The 20,490-nt window shown below is 47.1% G+C and overlaps 2 protein-coding genes across 2 annotated transcripts in view; one reads left to right on the plus strand and one right to left on the minus strand.

Annotated features, from left to right (window-relative positions):
- Positions 1 to 5,581, minus strand: part of EMC1 (ER membrane protein complex subunit 1) — a 30,544-nt gene extending 24,963 nt beyond the window's left edge. Inside the window, exons 1-5 of the mRNA XM_079986865.1 lie at positions 5,427 to 5,581; positions 4,887 to 5,011; positions 3,530 to 3,595; positions 2,325 to 2,418; positions 990 to 1,118 (exon numbers count right to left, since the gene is read on the minus strand). Of these exons, the coding sequence (XP_079842991.1) occupies positions 990 to 1,118; positions 2,325 to 2,418; positions 3,530 to 3,595; positions 4,887 to 5,011; positions 5,427 to 5,536 (524 nt within the window). The 5' untranslated portion in view covers positions 5,537 to 5,581. The remainder of the gene's footprint in view (positions 1 to 989; positions 1,119 to 2,324; positions 2,419 to 3,529; positions 3,596 to 4,886; positions 5,012 to 5,426) is intronic.
- A 1,036-nt stretch (positions 5,582 to 6,617) lies between these two features.
- MRTO4 (MRT4 homolog, ribosome maturation factor) lies at positions 6,618 to 19,225 on the plus strand. Its single transcript, XM_079987386.1, has 8 exons — positions 6,618 to 6,792; positions 10,905 to 10,963; positions 11,292 to 11,395; positions 12,491 to 12,572; positions 12,696 to 12,763; positions 15,580 to 15,731; positions 17,738 to 17,814; positions 18,960 to 19,225. The coding sequence occupies exons 1-8, from the start codon at positions 6,765 to 6,767 to the stop codon at positions 19,122 to 19,124; spliced, it is 735 nt and encodes a 244-aa protein (XP_079843512.1). The 5' UTR covers positions 6,618 to 6,764; the 3' UTR covers positions 19,125 to 19,225.
- Positions 19,226 to 20,490: the final 1,265 nt, after the last annotated feature.

Genomic DNA, 20,490 nt, shown 5'->3' on the forward strand with positions numbered 1-20,490 from the left:
CCAGGCTCGCTCCAGGATCTACGTGGTCACCTTCCAGCCTACCAGGAAAGCAGCCCCGGGGAAGCATGACAAGAGCAGCTGCCTCTTGTTTACCGTCAGAACCTAGTAATCAGTGGCAGGCTGCCCCTGAACATGGAGGTGAAACCATCAGTAACAAATGTCTTCAGATTTACATGGAATGACAACTCATATCCAAAGATCAGGCTGCTGGTGATGTTATTTACACAGGCAAAACAGCACCATATGCACATCACCAGACTGGAGGGCACCCAAAGGTTTGTAGAAATACCAAAAAAAGAGGGGGGGACTTAGGTTGAGAAGAAGGGAGCCCCAAGATCAGACCAATGAGGACTGTGAGCATGGAAAGTTGACCGATTAGCTGATCAGAAGGCAGATAAAACAGAAAACCATGAAGGGGGTGTGTGAAGGAGGTGGAACAGAATGGAGCAGCTGGAATACATAGGAAAGGGTCTTACAGCAAGTCATAACCACTGGTCTGGCTAGCTAGCATTGCCTACACTGACCAGCAGCAGCTCTCCAGGGTTTCAGGTGGAGGACATTCCCAGGCCTACCAGGAGATGAATCTGGGACCTTCTGCATGCAAAGCAGTTGCCATTTCAACAGCTACGGCCCTTCCCCTGCGTTTTTGTGCTCCACTTGTTCTTGTTCAACTGGTCCATCCCAATGTGCATAAGAAGAACCTAAAGGCCCTTGAGGAATCCTGAATAAGCAGCATGCAACACCCCATTTGCAGACCCCGTTTGCCTCCTACGAAGACAATGACCTAATGTTTTTCTGCTTGTGTGGGAGCGTATTTATTTTTTTGGGGGGTTGGCAGAGCACTTAGCTACTTGGGTCTATTATTTCCCAACCCTTCCAGGAGATGGATTGAACCTGGGACCATTCTGCATGCAGAGCAGGTGTTCTACCACTGAGCTACAGCCCCCTCCCTGAACCAGAGATGAGCACGGCTCACGATCACCTCCTACCTTTCTGGCAAATGCTCTAACCACTTCTGATGGCCATTGGAGAGGTAGTGAAGAGAGAGCACATTTTTCTTCAAGATGGCTATGTGTTTCACCATGTCCTGAAGTCCCACCAAACTAGCCATCTGAAAACTTGAACCGTGAGACACACAAATGGTTTATTACAGCCACAGACCAAGAGAACTCACCACAAAATTAAAAGCATACAACTAGCTAAAACAATTATGACTAGAGGATGAGATTCATTTTGTTTCACAAAACTGATATGATGCCTGGCTGCAGAAACAAACCTCAAAGCAGTTTATGAAAAGAACAAAAGAATGGAATTATAAGGGAGGGGCCGGGGAAGCCAGTTAAAAACAGATATCGAAAATGTTCCAAAATAATTAAAACCAACAATAAGTTAAAAGCCAGATTAAAACAGGCACCAGCGTTCTCTGTGCCTGGATAGGCCAGCTTAAACAAGAGTGCTTTTAGCAGGCCCCAAAAAGAGAAGAGTGAAGGTGTTTGCCTAATGTTAATCAGTAAGGAGTTCCGCAGTGTGGGTGCTGCCACACTAAAAGAGCAATTTCTAAAAAATGTGGATCAAGTATTATGTGGCTTCTGCAAAAGTGCCATTTTCATAGATTGGAGCCAGTATGGTGTAGTGGTTAAGAGCGGTAGTCTCGTAATCTGGGGAACCGGGTTCGCGTCTCCGCTCCTCCACATGCAGCTGCTGGGTGACCTTGGGCCAGTCACACTTCTTTGAAGTCTCTCAGCCCCACTCACCTCACAGAGTGTTTGTTGTGGGGGAGGAAGGGAAAGGAGAATGTTAGCCGCTTTGAGACTCCTGAAGGGGAGTGAAAGGCGGGATATCAAATCCAAAACTCACTCTCTCTCTCGCTCTGGAGCGGTCAAGTGGGCTTGTATGGGGTAAGGTAAGGTGATCTCACAAGCAAACTGGTCCCAAGTTGCTCAGGGCTTTATTTACTAAAAGTAACAACTTGAACTTGGTCCGGTAGCAAATCGGCAACCAGTACAGGTCTCTATAAATGTACTTTTTTTCAAGGAACCGACAAAATACTACACCTGATTTATGCCGAAGTCAGAGAGCTTTCTGCAACCCTTTTGATAAAATAGGAAGAAGCATTCCTTAAGCAAAAGAACACAATGTCTACAGAAGATTTTCCAGGGAAAGAGTTCTTAATCGTGGGAGAATCAACCTCTGTATACACTCACAATGCAGAGGAAGAACATGATCAACGGGACCCTACATATGGCGTTTTAAAATCTGCCATTACCCCCAAAAGGTTGCAAACGAGTTCCCCAACATTCCACCCACCCACCTAAAATTCTCACCTGCCAGCATCCATCGATATCTCCCAGTTCAAGCCCCCGATGTTGGTCTCCCACGAGCGCAGGAGGCGACCACCGTTGGAGACAGTGATGGCATCTATACGATGGGGTGGTGAAAACAGCCGGTATATTATAAATACCCGCAAACAGAGCTCAGAAGAAGCATATCACGCCTTCATAATAAAGGGGTGGTAGATCTGCACCTGACTGTCCTCATTTTGTCTTGGGACAAGCAAGGCTTGCAGCCACTCTGTCTCTTCCATTTGTGTTCAACTCTATAGAACGGGATGAGGAACACAGGACTCTCCCCAGGACACACCCTCTCCTGGACCAGTTCAGCACCCTTCTTGAGGGTTTTTATACGACTGCAATATGTCCTTGGATTCGTATAATGGTTCTTGCATGCCCAGACAAACGATAAAGAGAGGCATATGGGTGTGTGTATAAAAACTAGACAATTGTGCTAAGGCAAAATTCACACTTGTTGCTCCGCCCATTTTTGACTCAGTAGGGAATGTGGGCCTCAAGTGAAAAAACAAGGCTCCCTGCCCCTATTGTCAAACAGCCAAGGACTTGCTGGGCTCATAGTTTTGTCTCTCAACTCTCAGTCTTCCCGCCTTTACCCCGGTATGGCTCGCCTTTATCACATACACAGCCCAACAAGACAATGACAATAATCCACCAACAGCATACAAATCAATATGGCTAACCTGATTCAAAACACACACACCCCCCCCACTCACACATGAAAACAAAGATCACCACGGCCAATCACAAACAAACAACCACACCCTAGGCCAACCCCAACCTCTCTCACCACCAAAGGAACACAAGTGAATAGCACAAGCAATGCTGGCACCAAACCCTACATACATTAAACATAATAGAAACATCGCCACCCCACCCCACCCCCACCCATCTTTCCTCCCTCCACCGCCCCTTTTTCCCCCTCCCCCTAATGTCTCAAAAAATAAAACGGATTTGTAAAAATGTTACATGGAAAAAATACGAGAGACATTACACTTACTTCTGTAAAACAAGAAAATCTTTAATAATAAAAAAAGAAAAGAAAGAACTCTCAGTCTTCCTTTCTGTAAAATGGGAACACTCAAAGAACCAGAATTTGTAGGGAGGTGAGATCGTTAAGAAATATTATGGCCAGCACTACAGACCTAATAACTCAGCTAGAATACAAATGCTTCACTTACCTTGTCCATGGATCAGCATTGCATCTATCGCTCCTTCAGGAGTTCCTTTGTCCACGTGGCGCCACACTTAAAAAGAAACAAGAGTCCGATGAACAGAGGAAGCTACATTTCAAGGGTTGGGGCATTCTGTCTAATAGCACCCATTCCTCCCAGAATTGCAGAGTTTGATGGGACGCAAGGGCCATGTAGTCCAACCCTTTGAAATGCAGGAATCGCAACTCAAGAATCCCTGACAGATGGCCATCCAAACTCTGCTTAAAAACCTCCAAGGAAGGAGAGTCCACAACCTCCCAAGGGAGACCGGTCCCCTGTCAAACAGTTCTTATAGGCAGAAAGTTATTCCTGATGTTTAGTCAGAATCCCCTTTCTTGTAACTTGAAGCCATTGGTTTGAGTCCTACCCTCCAGAGCAGGAGAAAACAAGCATGTTCCCTCTTCCATGCGACAGCCCTTTAGATATTTGAAGATGGCTATCGTATCCCCTCTCTGTTTCCTCTTTCCCAGGCTAAACATTCCCAGCTCCTTCAACCGTTCCTCATAAGGCTTGGTTTCCAGACCCTTGATCAACTTGGTCGCTCTCCTCTCTGCACACAATCACACTTGTCAATATCCTTCCTAAATTGTGGTGCCCAGAACTAGACACTGTGTTCCAGATGTGGTCTGGCCAAGGCAGAATAGAGTGGTACTGTTACCATTAGCCTAATGCATTCAGAGCAAATACCGTATTTTTTGCCCTATAGGACGCACTTTTTCCCCTCCAAAAATTAAGGGGAAATGTGTGTGCATCCTATGGGGCGAATGTAGGCTTTCGCTGAAGCTTGGAGAGCGAGAGGGGTCGGTGCGCACCGACCCCTCTCGCTCTCCTGGCTTCAGGAAGCTATCTGCAAGCCTGGGGAGCCCGCGGGAGTTCCCACCGGGCTCCCCAGACTTGCGGATAGCAGCCTGCATCCCGAAACCTGGGGCGCACTGAGCAGTGCGCCCCGGGCTTCGGGCAGATATCCGCAAGCCTGGGGAGCCTGGTGGGAGTTCCTGCCGGGCTCCCAAGGCTTGCGGATAGCAGCCTGTTCTGGGGTCGGGGGTCGGGGGAAGCTCAGGCTTCGCCCACCCCAGCCCCACGTCTGGGGGGAAAATATTTTTTTTTCTTTATTCCCCCCCCCAAAAAAAACCTAGGTGTGCCCTATGGGCCGGTGCGCCCTATAGGGCGAAAAATACGGGTAATCTACATGCGAAGTTGCCTTAGTCTGAGTTGCACATCCACTCAAGCCCCTGCTCCTCATACAGTTGTTATCAGCAATGCATCTATTAGAGCAATAGATATAAACAGGCCCTATCCTGTCCACTGCCTAAGAGATACTCACAAATGTCTCCTGTCCTGGAGTTCAGAGCAGCCATCACATTCTTCTCGGTGGCCACAATGAGCTTCCTGGAACCCTGCGAAGCTTCCAAGGAGGCAAACTTAAGCTTTCCCACATATTGCTGTCTCCTATTAGAAACACAAAGGGGTGTATTTTTGTTCTAAAAATAATGCAGAGCACATAGCAGAAAGTAGTGAAATAATGTGGTCAGTTTTGTCAGGCACCGAGCATTTAATGCAAAACTTCATGCAACTTTCAAAATACGGTAATCCAGATTTACTATGTAAACCACTTTCAGTCTCTGTTAGGGGAAAAGGTTGGATACATAAATAAATAAATATTAACATTAGGCAACATCAAAGAACGGAGGGTCTGCAATCAATCAATCAATCAATCAATCAATTATGGGGGTCTGAACTAGCAGTGACTGATCAGGGGTTCTCTTTCCCTCCATCAGCTTATATTAGAAACCTCCCTCCCTCATATCAGCACTTCCTGTGGCAGGGAGTTCCGCAGGTGAGGTCAGTTCGGCCTGTCACCCACCAGTCAAACTTGCCCACTTGGTCCTCGTAAACGGCGCCCGCTGGTTCAGGCGAGAGCAGGAGAAACAGCCGGAGTGACAGCAAAGGCCCCAGAAACCAGGACGCCGCCATGACAGGCCGGGGAGAATTGGGGGGGGGTGAAGAGAGGGAAGGAGGCCCTCGCTATCCCATCGGGCACCGCGGAACCATAGAGCTTCCGGGACCATAGAGAGCAGCTCCTAGGCCTTCTGCCTCCATAGAGATATGTAATGAGAAGAGTTAGAGTGACCCCCCCCCAGTGATCTGGAGGTAGGAGTTTCGAAGCCCCTTGAGACTTTTCCCCCTTCCCTTCGTACGCGGAGGGCGGAGAATGTGATAAATATATAAACATTGTAATTATTATTTTTTTAACCACACCTGTATCTGCTACCCAGAAGCAAAAGCGAACAACAAAGGATGTGGGAATAGTTCCTGCTCAATAAGAAATCAAGATAGCATTTTTTTTTTTTTACAAAAGAATGTACTTAAATGGTTTATTGAATATTTACAGGTAAATTATAAACAGATAAAAACATTGGCAGGGTTGTTGTAATAATCTGCAGTTTTGTAAGAGTATATATTTAAATAAAATGAATAAATGCGTAAATTAATTTGGATAGGCAGAAGATATTAAAAACAGATTTAAGGAACCGCAGAAAGAGGGGGAAGGAAGTCAAGTTTTGAAATGTCAAAATGATGGTAAAATTAGTTAAATGTATAAAATAAGTGAAATGTATGAATTGGAAAAGTATAAATAAAGAAATGGAGAAAAAATAGTTCCTGCTAATTTAGGTCCGGTGTGGGGTAGAAATGTTTAAAAACATTATTAATTAGCAGCAACATGGATTATTAACAGCGCGACCCGAAGGCTCAGCTGAGGATTTAACCTGGAACTTGCTGCGTGGAAAGCTGGTGGAGACGGTGTCCAAAGTCAACCCAGACGTTGAACCTCCAGGGCGTATCTTCCTTTCAAACTCTATGTGACAGAGACCGTCAGGCCCTGAGCGGAAGCAGCCCCGGGGTCCTGCCTATGACGAGCAGCCACCCGAGACAGCGCGAGGACCCCTCTCGGGACTATCTACTCAAATCGCCTGATTAAAAAAAAAAAAAGAGAACTGATGCGCCTCGTTCAGCCCGTCTTATAGCGCAGTTTAATCAGCCGAGAAGGTCACCGGGCGTCTTCGACGGCGGTTGCGGAGAGGTGAGAGGGAAGGGTTCCTCTTGGCGAGTCGGGCGTCTTTTTGGTCGCCTACGTCCTTCCCATCAGCCCCCGCGCCGAGCAGCAGCAGGAAGAAGGCGCAGAACCCACGTGTTGGACAAGATGCCCAAGTCGAAGCGGGACAAGAAGGGTGAGTGATGCCGCAGGTCCTCAAGGAGCGTTTTCCTACTCGCCTATGTATTTCCCCCACACACACCTATGTATGCTTAGTGTTCAGAGCTTTATGTAGCCTAAGAATGATAATTAAAACGTTGGAAGCTATACCTATACTGTATGGCTTTTGAATTATGGTGCTGGAGGAGACTCTTGAGAGTCCCATGGACTGCAAGAAGATCAAACCTCTCCATTTTGAAGGAAATCAGCCCTGAGTGCTCCCTGGGAGGACAGATCCTGAAGCTGAGGCTCCAATACTTTGGCCACCTCATGAGAAGAGAAGACTCCCTGGAGAAGACCCTGATGTTGGGAAAGATGGAGGGCACAAGGAGAAGGGGGCGACAGAGGACAAGATGGTTGGATAGTGTTTTCGAGGTTACCAGCATGAGTCTGACCAAGCTGCGGGGGGCAGTGGAGGACAGGAGTGCCTGGCGTTCTCTGGTCCATGGGGTCACGAAGAGTCGGACACGACTAAACGACTAAACAACAACAACAACAACATAGCCGTAATATTGTCCATTATTATTGTATTAATGAGATAAGGATTTGCTGAGTTAAGATTGAACTGGAATACAAAAGGGGGAGGTGAGAGGAGGTCTGGGAAACAAGTTAATGGAAATAAGAAATGGAAATTATATTTGTTTTAACTGTTTTTCTTTTCTTTTAACTCTGTATTTTTGTCACTTTGTGTATTTTTCTTTTTCTTTTTCTTTTTTTTAATCAATTTGGAAACTCTAATAAATATTTATTAAAAAGAATATTATTGTATTAATGAGGGGGGCTGGTGCCGTGTTGCTTTTGTTGTGACTTTATGGTTCTCATAGGCTAGGATTAGACTGAGGGGACAGCTCAGTCGGTAGAGCGCGAGACAACTTAGTCTCAGGGTCGTGGGTTCGAGTCCCATGTTGGGCAAAAGATACATGCATTGTGTGATAGGAATTTTGAGGTCTTAGATATATGGTAATGTTCATAAGTGTAGCAACCAAGCACATACATAGATCAGCACAGGAAGACCGACCTGGAACCATTTTTGATTCCCAAACTGTCCCAAATGACCAAATGTTTTCTCTGCAAGGTCAAAGGGAAATGGAAAAGCCTCCCCATTGTCTTTTCCTTCACATATCCTGTCTTAAGGGTATATCTGTGTGTGAATAGGGTAAGCCTGTGATCTGGCTCAGGAACTAAGTATTTATCATTACAAAAGACTGGCCAGGCTCCCCAGGCAATCCAATCAAGTAACCTGCCAGACAGGAGATAAACAACGGCAGGAGAAAAACAACATTCAAATTTCTGTTTCAGACCGCCTTTTCTGTGATGTAGGTGTGATGTATCTGAGGAGTGGTCTTAGGTTACACCCCTTCTGTGATGTATGTATGATGTTTCTGGGGGTGTCTTGAGCTATAGGGTGGCAATTTCAAAAGTCTTTATAAGGCCTTGCGTGCCATTGTTCTGGGTTCCTCCTCCTCTCCTGCGGAGCAATAAAGCGATAAAGATCAAGCTTACTAGCTGCTTTGCTTCTCAATATTCTCTGGTTGGCCTTTGTTATTTTCACCTACCAATAGGGAACCTACGTAAGGACTCTATATGGGCTCTTGGATACCCCATAAGTGAAAAGGGCAATTTTTGTTTTAAAAAAATTTAAATTACCTACCCTGGAGCTCAAGACCACCCCTCCATACATCATACATACATCACAGAAGGGGTGTAACCTAAGACCACCCCCCACAAACATCATACCTACATCACAGAAAAGGTGGTCTACAACAGAAATTTGAATGTTGTTGTTTTTCCTGTCTGCCAGGTTATCTGATAATGCCCCATCTGATTGCCTTTCCTGGTAGTCTAGCCATTCCTTCCTGAGACAATGGGAAGGTTCCCTCACCCCTTCCCTCCTTGCAGAGAAAACATTTGCTCAGTTTGGGAGTCAAAATGGTTTCAGGGTGGTCTTCCTGTGCTGCTCCAGACATGTGGTCCGCATATCTATGTACGTGCTTGGTTGGTACGTTTATGAACATTTATTATATATATAAGACCTTAATTTTTTTTATTTCACCTGCAATGCAAGGGATGGGCTAGATGACCATCGTGGTCCCTTCCAACTCTACAGTTCTATCTATAGCAGTGGTTCCAAACCATTTTTGGCCAGGCCCCACCTAAGCATCTCTAAAATCCTGATCCCCACCCCCCGGTGACATGTAATTCTTATTATTCAAAAAATGAGCTCCTGTTCATGTGGAGGAAGCCTAAAAGGCCATTAACTGTTAGTAACTCATTCTAGAATTGCCCCCTGTAATGGTTATAAGGGGTTACTTGTGCGTAAGTTGCCGTTACTTTCGGCTAGATTGCTTGGCTAACCATGCCTCGGCTGACAGCCCTTCACTCCGTGGCCGTTCAGTCGCTTGCAGAATCCGTCAGTGGGCGTTTCTTGAACCTCTTCCAGCATAAAAGTTGTTTGACACCAAGTCTCCGCCTACTCTCCCTGCGCGGAACTCTTCTGCGCAAGGAAGGAGTGGGCAGAGGTGTGCTCGTGCTCTCTCCACTAGTCTCGGGCGAAGAGTCTTGGAGACCCCTCTCCAAATCCTCCATCTCCCTCCCTTCTCTGCTGGTGTTGCACTGAATTTCTTCCCCTCTGCTGGTCCCCTCTCCCGCATCGCTCGGGAGCCTTGCCTCCACCTCTCGCTCCGATGTCAGTTCCCTGACACCCCACTTAAAAATCAAATTGCCCCCCTGTGGGGCATGTGCCCCACTTTGGGAACCACGGATCTATAGTGTTGTTGTTTGGATCCATCTATCTCAGGAGACAGTGGAGGAGTGTGCTTTTGGGGGTGAAGCCACTGGAAAGTTACAGCGCCTGCTGTGGCTGTAGAGACTGATACGGGAGAGACGTGTTTTGTTTCAGGTGGGGCAGATGAAGGCACCTGCTTGTGCTGCTGCAGATGCACCAGACATTTCTTCTCTCTGCACTCCTCCCAGCAGTCACTGCTATGGATGGACAGCCTGACTGCCTGTCTTCAGGCAATGGTGGTCCTTTGCAAAGGATTCCCACACAGCCGAGTTGATGTTGCCAGCCTTGTGTCATGTTTGCAGACATCTTTGTGATGCAGAGTTGGTCTGCCAATGGGTCTGGTGCTGGAAGCTGGCTCCCCATAGTATCCTGCCATCTTCCATTCTGTGAGCATGGCCAAGCAAGCGTGAATGTTGCTGAGACAGGAATGCGAACGTGCTAGGGATGGGGGTTTGGGAGAGCACATCTTTGTTTGAAATTCTGTCTTGCCATTCAATACCCAAAATGTGCGTGTTCATATTATACTGTATTTTTCGCCCCATAGGGTGCACCGGTCCATAAGGCGCACCTAGTTTTTTGGGGGGGAAATAAAGAAAAAAAAAATTATTTCCCCCCGAAGGCGCGAGGCTGGGGCGGGGGAAGCCCGAGCTTCCCCCAACCCTAGCCCCCAGAACAGGCTGCTCTCCGCAAGCCCTCCTGTGGACTCAGCAACTGCTGAGCGCGCCGGGGCTTTGGGATAAGAGGCAGCGCTGCGTAAGCCGGGGGAGCCTGGCAGGAACTCCCGCGGGCTCCCAAGGCTTGCGGATAGCTTCCTGAAGCCTGGAGAGAGAGAGGGGTTGGTGCGCACCGATGCCTCTCGCTCTCCAGGCTTCAGCGAAAGCCTGCATTCGCCCCATAGGACGCACCGACATTTCCCCTTCATTTTTGGAGGGGGAAAAGTGCGTCCTATAGGGCAAAAAATACGGTATATAGTTTTAATTCTGTTAATGCTTCATTGTTAATTAATTATTGTTCCCCCCACCCCTATGTTTTTAGCTGATCTTATTTCTATCTGCAATCCGCCTTAAGTCCCTGTCAGGGAAGAACGCAATGTATAAATAAATATATAATAATAATAGCCCGACTTACCATAACTACGACAATTGCTGCAGGGTAAAGCAATAAGTCAAATATAACACTGAGCAAAACATCAGGTTTGCACAAACTCCAGGTTTGCCCCGGAAACCGCCTTAACTAGGCTCTCCCTGTGGCTGCCCAGCTGGAGTGTCCCATATGAAACTGAATCTCTTTCTTCTTCCTTCCAGTCTCCTTGACAAAAACCGCCAAAAAAGGATTAGAAGTTAAACAGAGCTTAATAGAAGAGGTAAGCAACATTGCAAACTCTGACTCTGATCCCGTGTGAAAAATTGCTTTGGAGGAAGGGCTTGGGATTATGTTGCAATTTAGAGTCATGTAAATGCACAGTCTTGAAGGAATTTTTTATTTTTCTCCCTGTCTTAGAACAGAAACCACAAAAAGTAAAATGAGGCCATAATATAAAATGGCAGAAGCAATATAATGATAGCATAACTACCTCACCCCAAAAACAGAAACGTTAAAGGTTTCTTCCTTCATTCTGAATCTTGAAGGCTGTTTCTATTTAGAGAATATATTCTTCTTACATTCTGACTTCTAAACTTCTTCACCTCCAGCTGCGGAAATGTGTGGACACCTACAAGTATCTCTTTATTTTTTCCATCGCCAACATGAGAAACAACAAACTGAAGGATATTCGGAATGCCTGGAAGCATAGCAGGTAAAAAGAAGAAGTCGGGTCGCCCGTGACTCTTTCTCTGACTTGCTTGCAAAAGTGTTTGGATTGACTTAGAAAGAAAGAAAAAACACCTTTCAGGGAGAACCTCCCCCTGAACGACGGAGGACTGTGCATGCTCAGCAGCACGGTAATAATTGTTGAAAAGAGTGGGGGAACTGTCATAGTGGAGGAATGGAGTATCCTGGAAAGGACATGATTCTGAGGTGGGGGGATTGTTATTGTTGTTGTTGTTGTTATTATTATTATTATTATTATTATTATTACAGTGGTGCCTCGCAAGACGAAAAGAATCCGTTCCGCGAGTCTCTTCGTCTAGCGGTTTTTTCGTCTTGCGAAGCAAGCCCATTGACAGCTTAGCGGATTAGCGCTATTTGCGGTTTAGCGGCTTTTAGCGATCAGCTGATAAGCGGCTTAGCGGCTTAGGAAAAGGGGGGGGGAACCCGCAGGAACTCCCAATACATTTTCGTCTTGTGAAGCAAGCCCATAGGGAAATTTGTTTTGCGAAGCGCCTCCAAAACGGAAAACCCTTTTGTCTAGCGGGTTTTCCATCTTGCGAGGCGTTCGTCTTGCGGGGCACCACCGTATTATTATTACCATCATCCATTTCTTAGTCACTTTCTACACAACCATCAACAATGTAGAATAAAAGAAGTTTAACCACAACACTGATGGGTCATTTAAAGCAAAAATAATACAATACAGAATAGTCACATATGGTAGAGCTTGTCGGAACAATATGTATTCAATCATTTCTGGAAATTCCTGCTAGAGGGTGCCAACTATTATCTTGACCAGGATGCTGTTTTGCAGAAAAAGGGCAGCTACAGTAAAGGCCCTGAGTTACTCAGAACAGGTTTTTGAGATCATTGGCCCTTGCAGAAGAGACTCCCACATCCCACAGTGATCTACTTCTTAAATCTATTTAATCCATGGATTATTGTCTGCATTACTGACTTAAATATACTCCCAAAATGAGTTAGCTAAGTGTTTGTTGAGTAAGAGCATGTTGGTTTGAAATGTTTGATATTGGGTTCTCCTCCTGCAGTAGATTTGACCGATTGATCTCCCTTTTTGCAGGATATTCTTCGGGAAAAACAAAGTGATGATGGTGGCCTTAGGACGGAGCCCAGCCGATGAATACAAAGATAATTTACACCAGGTGGGGTGTCTGGAGTGTAAACAGTTTCACCAATGACTTCTGCAACTTAGATTCTGTGTGTGACAAATTAGGGGCACGCAGTGAATATTTCCCTATTATCTCCATTCTCCTTTTGTTTTTCAGGTCAGTAAGCATCTGCGGGGAGAGGTTGGACTTCTCTTCACCAATCGCACCAAAGAGGAAGTTGCAGAGTAAGCCTTTCCGAGTCGTCTCTGTCGCTTATAATGTTAGGGGACAACATCTTGCTTGTGAACATTGGAAGACTCAGGATAGATACCGTATTTTTCGCCCTATAGGACGCACTTTTCCCCCTCCAAAAATGAAGGGGAAATGTGTGTGCGTCCTATGGGGTGAATGCAGGCTTTCACTGAAGCCTGGAGAGTGAGAGGGGTCGGTGCGCACCGACCCCTCTCTCTCTCCAGGCTTCAGGAAGCTATCCACAAGCCTTGGGAGCCCGCAGGAGTTCCCGCCGGGCTCCTGCAGCTTGCGCAGAGCTGCCTCTGTCCCGAAGCCTGGGTGCGCTGAGCAGTCGCGCCCGGGCTTCGGGTAGCTCTGCGCAAGCCGCGGGAGCCCTCCCACGGCTTGCGGAGAGCAGCCTGTTCTGGGGGCTGGGGTCGGGGGAAGCTCGGGCTTCCCCTGCCCCAGCCCCGTGCCTGGGGGGGAAATAATTTTTTCCCCCTTTATTTCCCCCCCCCCCAAACAACTAGGTGCACCCTATGGGCCAGTGCACCCTATGGGGCGAAAAATACGGTAGATGATAGATAGATAGATAGATAGAATAATTTTTTATTTATACCCTGCCCTTCCCGGTTCAAAAACTGGGCTCAGGGCGGCTAACAACAAATTTAAAACACTTAATTGTAAAAGCAGCATAAAATACAGTATAAAAACATGAATAACAATAAAATTCAAAGTTCAGAAATCAATTGAGGGGAAATCCATCTATAATCCCCAGGGCTAGCTGGCTGAATTTGTCCTACTTGGGCCAGCGAGGAGGCCAGGGGAGAATTAGCTGTGGGGTCTCAGAGCAGGTAATCTTCATAAAAGGGGGGGGGGAGGGAAGAGAAGGGAAATAAAAGATCAGGCTGAATTCAAATTAAAGGCCAGGCAGAACAGCTCTGTCTTACAGGCCCAACGGAAGGAGGTTAAATCTTGAAGGGCCTTAGTCTCATGGGACAGAGCATTCCACCAGGTCGGAGCCATCACTAAAAAGACCCTGGCCCTGGTGGAGGATAGTCTGACTTCCTTAGGGCCCAGGACCTCTAAACTATGGATATTCATAGGTCCTCTGCAGGGATACCAGGAGAGGCGGTCCTGTAAATATGAGGGCCCTAAGAAAGTACTTCACACGGCACACAGTTAAACTGTGGAGCTCGCTCCCATGGGGGGAAGTGATTCCCACCAACTTTAAGGTGGCTTTAAGAGCGGTTTGGACTAATTCATGGTGGAGGAGGTGGAGATGGCTATCAATGCCTGCTAGCCATGATGGCTCGGCTCTGCCTCCACAAGTCAGACGCAGCAATGCTTCTGAATACCAGTTGCTGGAAATTGCAGGAGGGGAGTGGGCTCTGGTGCTCAGGTTTTGCTTACTGGCTTTCCACAGGCAACTGTTCAGCCACTGTGAAAATAGAATGCTGGACTAGATGTCCGTTGGCCTGATCCAGCGACAGGGTCCTTCTTATGTTCTATAAACAGCTAGGAACAGGAAGCTGGAATATGTCATAATTCTTGATACTGTAATATGGAATACAGTGGTACCTCAGGTTACATACACTTCAGGTTACAGACTCCGCTAACCCAGAAACAGTGCTTCAGGTTGAGAACTTTGCTTCAGGATGAGAACAGAAATCGTGCTCCAGTGGGGTGGCAGCAGAAGGATGCCCCATTAGCTTAAGTGGTGCTTCAGGTCTTTAACAACAGTTTCAGGTTAAGTACAGACCTCCAGAACGAATTAAGTACTTAACCCGAGGTACCACTGTACAGTGGACGCACGGGTTGCGAACATGATCCATGCGGGATACACGTTCGTAACCCGCAGCGTTCGCAACCCCTCCTGCGCACGCACGGGTTGCAATTCGGCGCTTCTGCGCATGCGCAAAGCATGATTTAGTGCTTCTGCGCATGCACGACTGCCAAAACCCGGAGGTAACCTGTTCCGGTACTTCCGGGTTTCAGCAGTGCACAACCTGAAGCGGACGCAACATGAAATATGACTGTATGCAATTCTTATGTTTTCCATTTTGTTTGCCTGTTGTTCTTTTTCTTTATTTCTTTATTTTTTTTTGTATTGTAAGACACTTTTGTAGCCTTATGAGGCTTTGCCTTTGGATGGGAAAAATATTGCGCCCGGGAAAGGGAAAATGGGAGTCAACAGACACTCAAGGAATAGTTTTGGAGAAAAAGCTTTATTTCTACCATCCATGAACTGGTAGAAGGAGCAAGTGTGATAACTCACAAACAAGCACGGGTTCACAGTCATTTGCAGAGTATATATTACCCTTCTAGTTCCCTCCCCTTTCTCCTCCTTCTGAAAAGTCCTGCCCCATGTCTCCTGAGCATGAACAGAAAATTCCTGCCTTGGGACTCTTTTTGGACTCTTCCCAGGAAAGGGGGTGAGAAACCAAAGGGGGTTTCAGAGTGTTCAAATATGGTTTCATTCTCTTGTTCTGGCATAGTTCCTGGAAAGAAAGTTGCAAGTCAAATGTACTGTTTGGCAAGGTCAACTAGCCTGAGAAGCGACCTATGTTACAGCAGAGCGAAATGTTTCTGATGCTTAGCTAATGCCTTTTAGCTGCTGAGAAAATGATTTTGAAAAGCTTTGAGAAGCTTTGAGCCTGCTTTGGGGTGGGGTGTGTGACTTCGGGCCTAGGTGGGGTCACCTGTCCTGTCCTCCTTCACTTTGAGTCTTCTTTCCTTAAGAAAAGCCGCGTATAAATATTAAATCCAGATTCCAGGGTTTTGCAAACAGCTAAGCTTAATAGATTTGTCACTTCCTTCCTTTCCCCAGGTGGTTCTCTCAGTTTAAAGAGAACGACTTCGCCCGAGCTGGGAACAAAGCAACCTTCACCGTCAACCTGGATATGGGGCCCTTAGAACAGTTTCCCCACTCTATGGAGCCGCAGCTGCGGCAGCTTGGGCTTCCGACGGCGCTGAAAAAAGGTGGGCGATGTGTCCCGGAGTTAACCTGTGGAACTCCTTTCCACAGGAAGCAGTGATGGCCACCAACTTGGATGGCTTTAAAAGAGGATGAGACACATTCATGGAGGAACAGAGGGTGGACATGTGTTCGAATCCTGCTTGCTGGTTTCCCCTAATGGGCACCTGGTTGGCCACTGTGAGAATCCGAGCCTAGACTGGATGGGGCACTACTCTGATCCAGCAGGCTCTTTTTACATTCTTAAGTGCACGCTATTGGAAATCACTTAGCCGTGCATTAACGTGGACCCAAGAGAAAAAAATATGTGTGTGAGTCTCCTTTCGTGTTAGCATGATTTATTTGGCTGTCTGCACTTCCCTGCATCGGGCCAGAGTGAAAAATTCCCACGTTTGTTTTCCATCAGCTCAGCACAGGGAAACGAGGATTTATGCAGAAAAATAAGAAAGTAAATTATAAGCAATTCCGAGCGCCAGTCTGTTTTTTAAAATCTTTCTAGGCAATAAGTTGAAGCTTCTTTAAAAAGGCTTTGGCCTGTTACCTGTTACTGCTTTTACACAGCCTTTTCCTTCTGTGTTGCTCCATTGACAAATAGAGAATCCAATTCATTTCTTCCTTCCCAGTCCTAATAATAATAATTAAGAAAGAAGGTGCTAACTTTAAGATCTATTTTAAGAGTAGTTATTCAGTGCTCGACCCAATCATATTCCCTTGCTCTAGACCAGGGTTTTTGAAACTTGGGTCTCCAGCTGTTTTGGGGCTACAGTTCCCATTATCTCTGACCACTGGTCCTGATTAGCTAGGGATGATGGGAGTTGTAGTCCAATAACAGTTGGAGACCCAAGTTTGGGGAAACCTGCTCTAGAAACTTATCACCTTCCCAAAGATATGTCTTTCCCCCAGTACAGTGATGAATGTCTTCTTCAGGACATCTGAGGCTGTGCCCTTTAGCCCACAAGGGAGTTAGGTGGTCAGTTTTATCTTCCAACTTCCTCTCTTCACCGCAGAGTTATCTCTGCTAGCAGACAATATATTGGTTCGCCATAGATCCAACCGAAAGTCCTGGTGTGTGTGGGGGTTTCCTGATCATATGCAGAAGGTCGATTCTGCCTCCTGTTCAGCAGACACTCATGCCTTCCTCCTGTCTTTCAAGCTGGGAGGAAGGTGGCCTTTTCCCAGATAGCTTGTGCTGATAGGAACTTTGTCAGTTGCATAGCTGTCAACTTTCAGATTTGAAAATAAGGGATCAGCAGCCTCGAAAATAAGGGATCTGCAGCCTCACCTGTCTTGGGGACAGTCTATGGGATATCTAACACTCCGGGATAGCAGCGGGAAACGACGCTGGAATAAGGGAAGGTTGACAGCTATGCGGCTGCTGAAAGCTCTGAATAATAATAATAATAATAATAATTGTACCCCGCCGATCTGGCTGGGTTTCCCCAGCCACTCTGGGCGGCTTCCACAAAGACCAAAAATACACTAATATGTCATACATTAAAAACTTCCCTGAACAGGGCTGCCTTAAGATGTCTTCTGAATGTCAGCTAGTTGTTTATCTCTTTGACATCTGGTGGGAGGGCGTTCCACAGGGCGGGCGCCACTACCGAGAAGGCCCTCTGCCTGGTTCCCTGTAACTTGGCTTCTCGCAATGAGGGAACCACCAGAAGGCCCTCAGCGTCCGGGCAGAACGATGGGGGTGGAGACGCTCCATCAGGTATACTGGACCGAGGCCGTTTAGGGCTTTAAAGGTCAACACCAACACTTTGAATTGTGCTCGGAAACGTACTGGGAGCAAATGTAGGTCTCTCAAGAACACCTCTGCAAGGAAGCAAAAAAAAATATCCTTTCCCCCACATCCTCTGCCAGCCTTCCACCCATTTCTGGAACCCTGATTTGTACCAGCAGTGCTTCCTGAGCTCCAGCCAGCATGGCCAGGTTATGGCCCAAGTGACTTCTATAAACCAATTCATTCCGGCCACTTCCCCTCCTAATCTTCCTTTCTTGTTTGCAGGAGTGGTGACCTTAATCTCGGATTACGAGGTCTGCAAAGAGGGGAGCATCCTGACCCCTGAACAAGCACGTATCCTGGTAAGCAAGTGGCAAAGAACGCAGGATGGATCCCTCAACCGAGGGATCTCTGGGGGCGGGGGGGTGTCTTTGATTGCTGCTGTGCAAGGCGTCTTCCTTATAGGTCGACGCGTCGAAGCTTGGACTCAATGAATCTCATCCCCATGGACTTTGGTGCTTTAATGCGAGAGACAGCACGGTGTAGTGGTTAGAGCGTTTCCTCAAACTTCTGCAGTTGGGCTACAATTCCCATCATCCCTAGTTGGGGATGATGAGAGTTGTAGTCCAACAACAGCCAGGGACCCAGGTTTGAGAAACACTGGGTTAGAGCATTGGACTAGGAACTGGGAGACTTGGGTTCGAATCTCCACTTGGCCGTGAAGCATAACGGAGGTGACCTCAGGCCAATCACTGTCTTCTCTCAGCCTAACCCTACCTCACAGGGTTGTTGTGGAGATTACATGAGGGCAGAGGGAGAACCATGTATGCCCCCCTGAGCCCCGTGGAGACAAAGTTGGGCTGTAAATATAATAAATACTGCTACCTCTTCCACTGTCTGGGACGCAGGTGGCGCTGTGGGTTAAACCACAGAGCCTAGGACTTGCCGATCAGAAGGTCGGCACTTCGAATCCCCGCAAGGGGGTGAGCTCCCGTTGCTCGGTCCCTGCTCCTGCCAACCTAGCAGTTCAAAAGCATGTCAAAGTGCAAGTAGATAAATAGGTACCGCTCCGGTGGGAAGGTAAATGGCGTTTCCGTGTGCTGCTCTGGTTCGCCAGAAGCGGCTTAGTCATGCTGGCCACATGACCCAGAAGCTGTACGCCGGCTCACTCGGCCAGTAAAGCGAGATGAGTGCCGCAACCCCAGAGTCGGCCACGACTGGACCTAATGGTCAGGGGTCCCTTTACCTTTACTTCCGCTGTCTAGTCTCCTCCCACTTCTGTCCTTTTCTCATGGAGAGGAAGACGCTCGCTTCAGAACCACATCATACTTGTTTCAAGTTGCTAGAAAAAGCCCACCTTCACCCCTCAACTACAGAAATGTAGCTCTTGTGCTAAGCGAATAAGATACAGATTTAGGTGCAAAGAGAAGGCAGTTTTGTGTGTTTTGTTTCTTGGCATAAACAGCTGTGGCTGAGGACATTGGATGTCTTTTCTCTTTTGTTTCAGAAACTCTTTGGGTACACGATGGCAGAGTTCAAGGTGACGATCAGGAGCGTGTGGCATGCCGAGACAGGAGACTTTGAGCTGCTGACCGAAGAGGGAGAGGACGTCACAGAAGGGATGGAGGCGGAGGAGGAGGAAAAGGATAACTGTGATGAGGATGACAACTAGGCAGGAGCAGGACCGTTCCTATAGGACTAAACTGCTCATCTAAGGACTTTATTTATCGTATTTTTATATATAAATATAAACCTGTATGAAGAACTTTAAAAGTTTGGGTCTGTTTCCTTTGCACACCATTTAAAAAACCCCAAGTTGGATAAATCCAAGCTGTGCCCATAGCTTAGCAGAGCAGCTGCTTGGGCATGCAGAAGGCCCAGGTGTTCAGTCCCTGAAGGAATTGCCAGGTGGGGCTGGGAAAAGACTCCCTGCCAGAGAACCTTGAGAGCTGCTGCTGTTGTTGCTGCTGCTACTCAGTGCCAACCATACTGAGCTGGATGGACTCAATAGCCTTGAGCTGATATATGGCAGCTTTTTATGTAACACGTAGAAGCTTATTAACATCCATGAGGACTAGACTCATGCTTTTACTTGAGAGGGGAAGGACTTTAGCTCCATGGTAGAATACCATGAAGGCAGCCCTGTTTAGGGAAGCTTTTAATGTTTAATAGATTATTGTATTTTAATATTCTGTTGGAAGCCACCCAGAGTAGATGGGGAAACGCAGCCAGATGGTCGGGTTACAAATGATAAATTTATTATTATTATTATTATTATTATTATTATTATTATTATTACCTGCTTTTACACACAGAAAGTTCTGGGGTTCAATCTCTGCTGGTTCCAGGGTTGGAAATATCTCCTGTCTGAAACTCTGGAGACCCACTGCAAAGGTGAACAGTAAAGGACCCCTAGACAGTTCAGTCAAAGGCAACTATGGGGTTGCCGCACTCATCTTGCTTCAGGCCAAGGGAGCCAGTGTTTCTGGGTCATGTGGCCAGCAGGACTAAACCGCTTCTGGCGCTACAGAAACACCATGACGGAAACTAGAGCGCACGGGAAATGTCGTTTACCTTCCCGCCGCAGTGGTACCTATTTATCTACTTGCACTGGTGTGCTTTCGAACTGCTAGGTTGGCAGGAGCTGGGACAGAGCAATGGGAGCGCATCCCGTTGCGGGGATTCGAACCGCCAACCTGATCAGCAAGCCCAAGAGGCTCAGTGGTTTAGACCACAGCGCCACTTGCTCCTAGACCCACTGCGAGGGAGTGCAGGCAATCCCAAAATGAGATCAGCAGCTTTGCCAGGATGAGTTGCACTTAAAAAACCCTACAGCTTTATCCAACCTCCACTGTTCTCCCCCTTCCCCATGTAGTTCCATGTGTTCCAAGATACTGTTGCTGTCTCTGCTCAGGCTCAGAACTTCAAATGATAAAGAGAGCAGCTACTACCTCACCCCTGGGCATGATTATATAGATTTGGCTGAAGGATCAGATAAAGCACTGGTGGGAGGAGCTTGGCCTACTGTAGGGAATGCT

The sequence above is a fragment of the Podarcis cretensis genome (assembly GCF_951804945.1).
Source record: "Podarcis cretensis genome assembly, chromosome: 8".
Classification (NCBI taxonomy): Eukaryota; Metazoa; Chordata; class Lepidosauria; order Squamata; family Lacertidae; genus Podarcis; species Podarcis cretensis.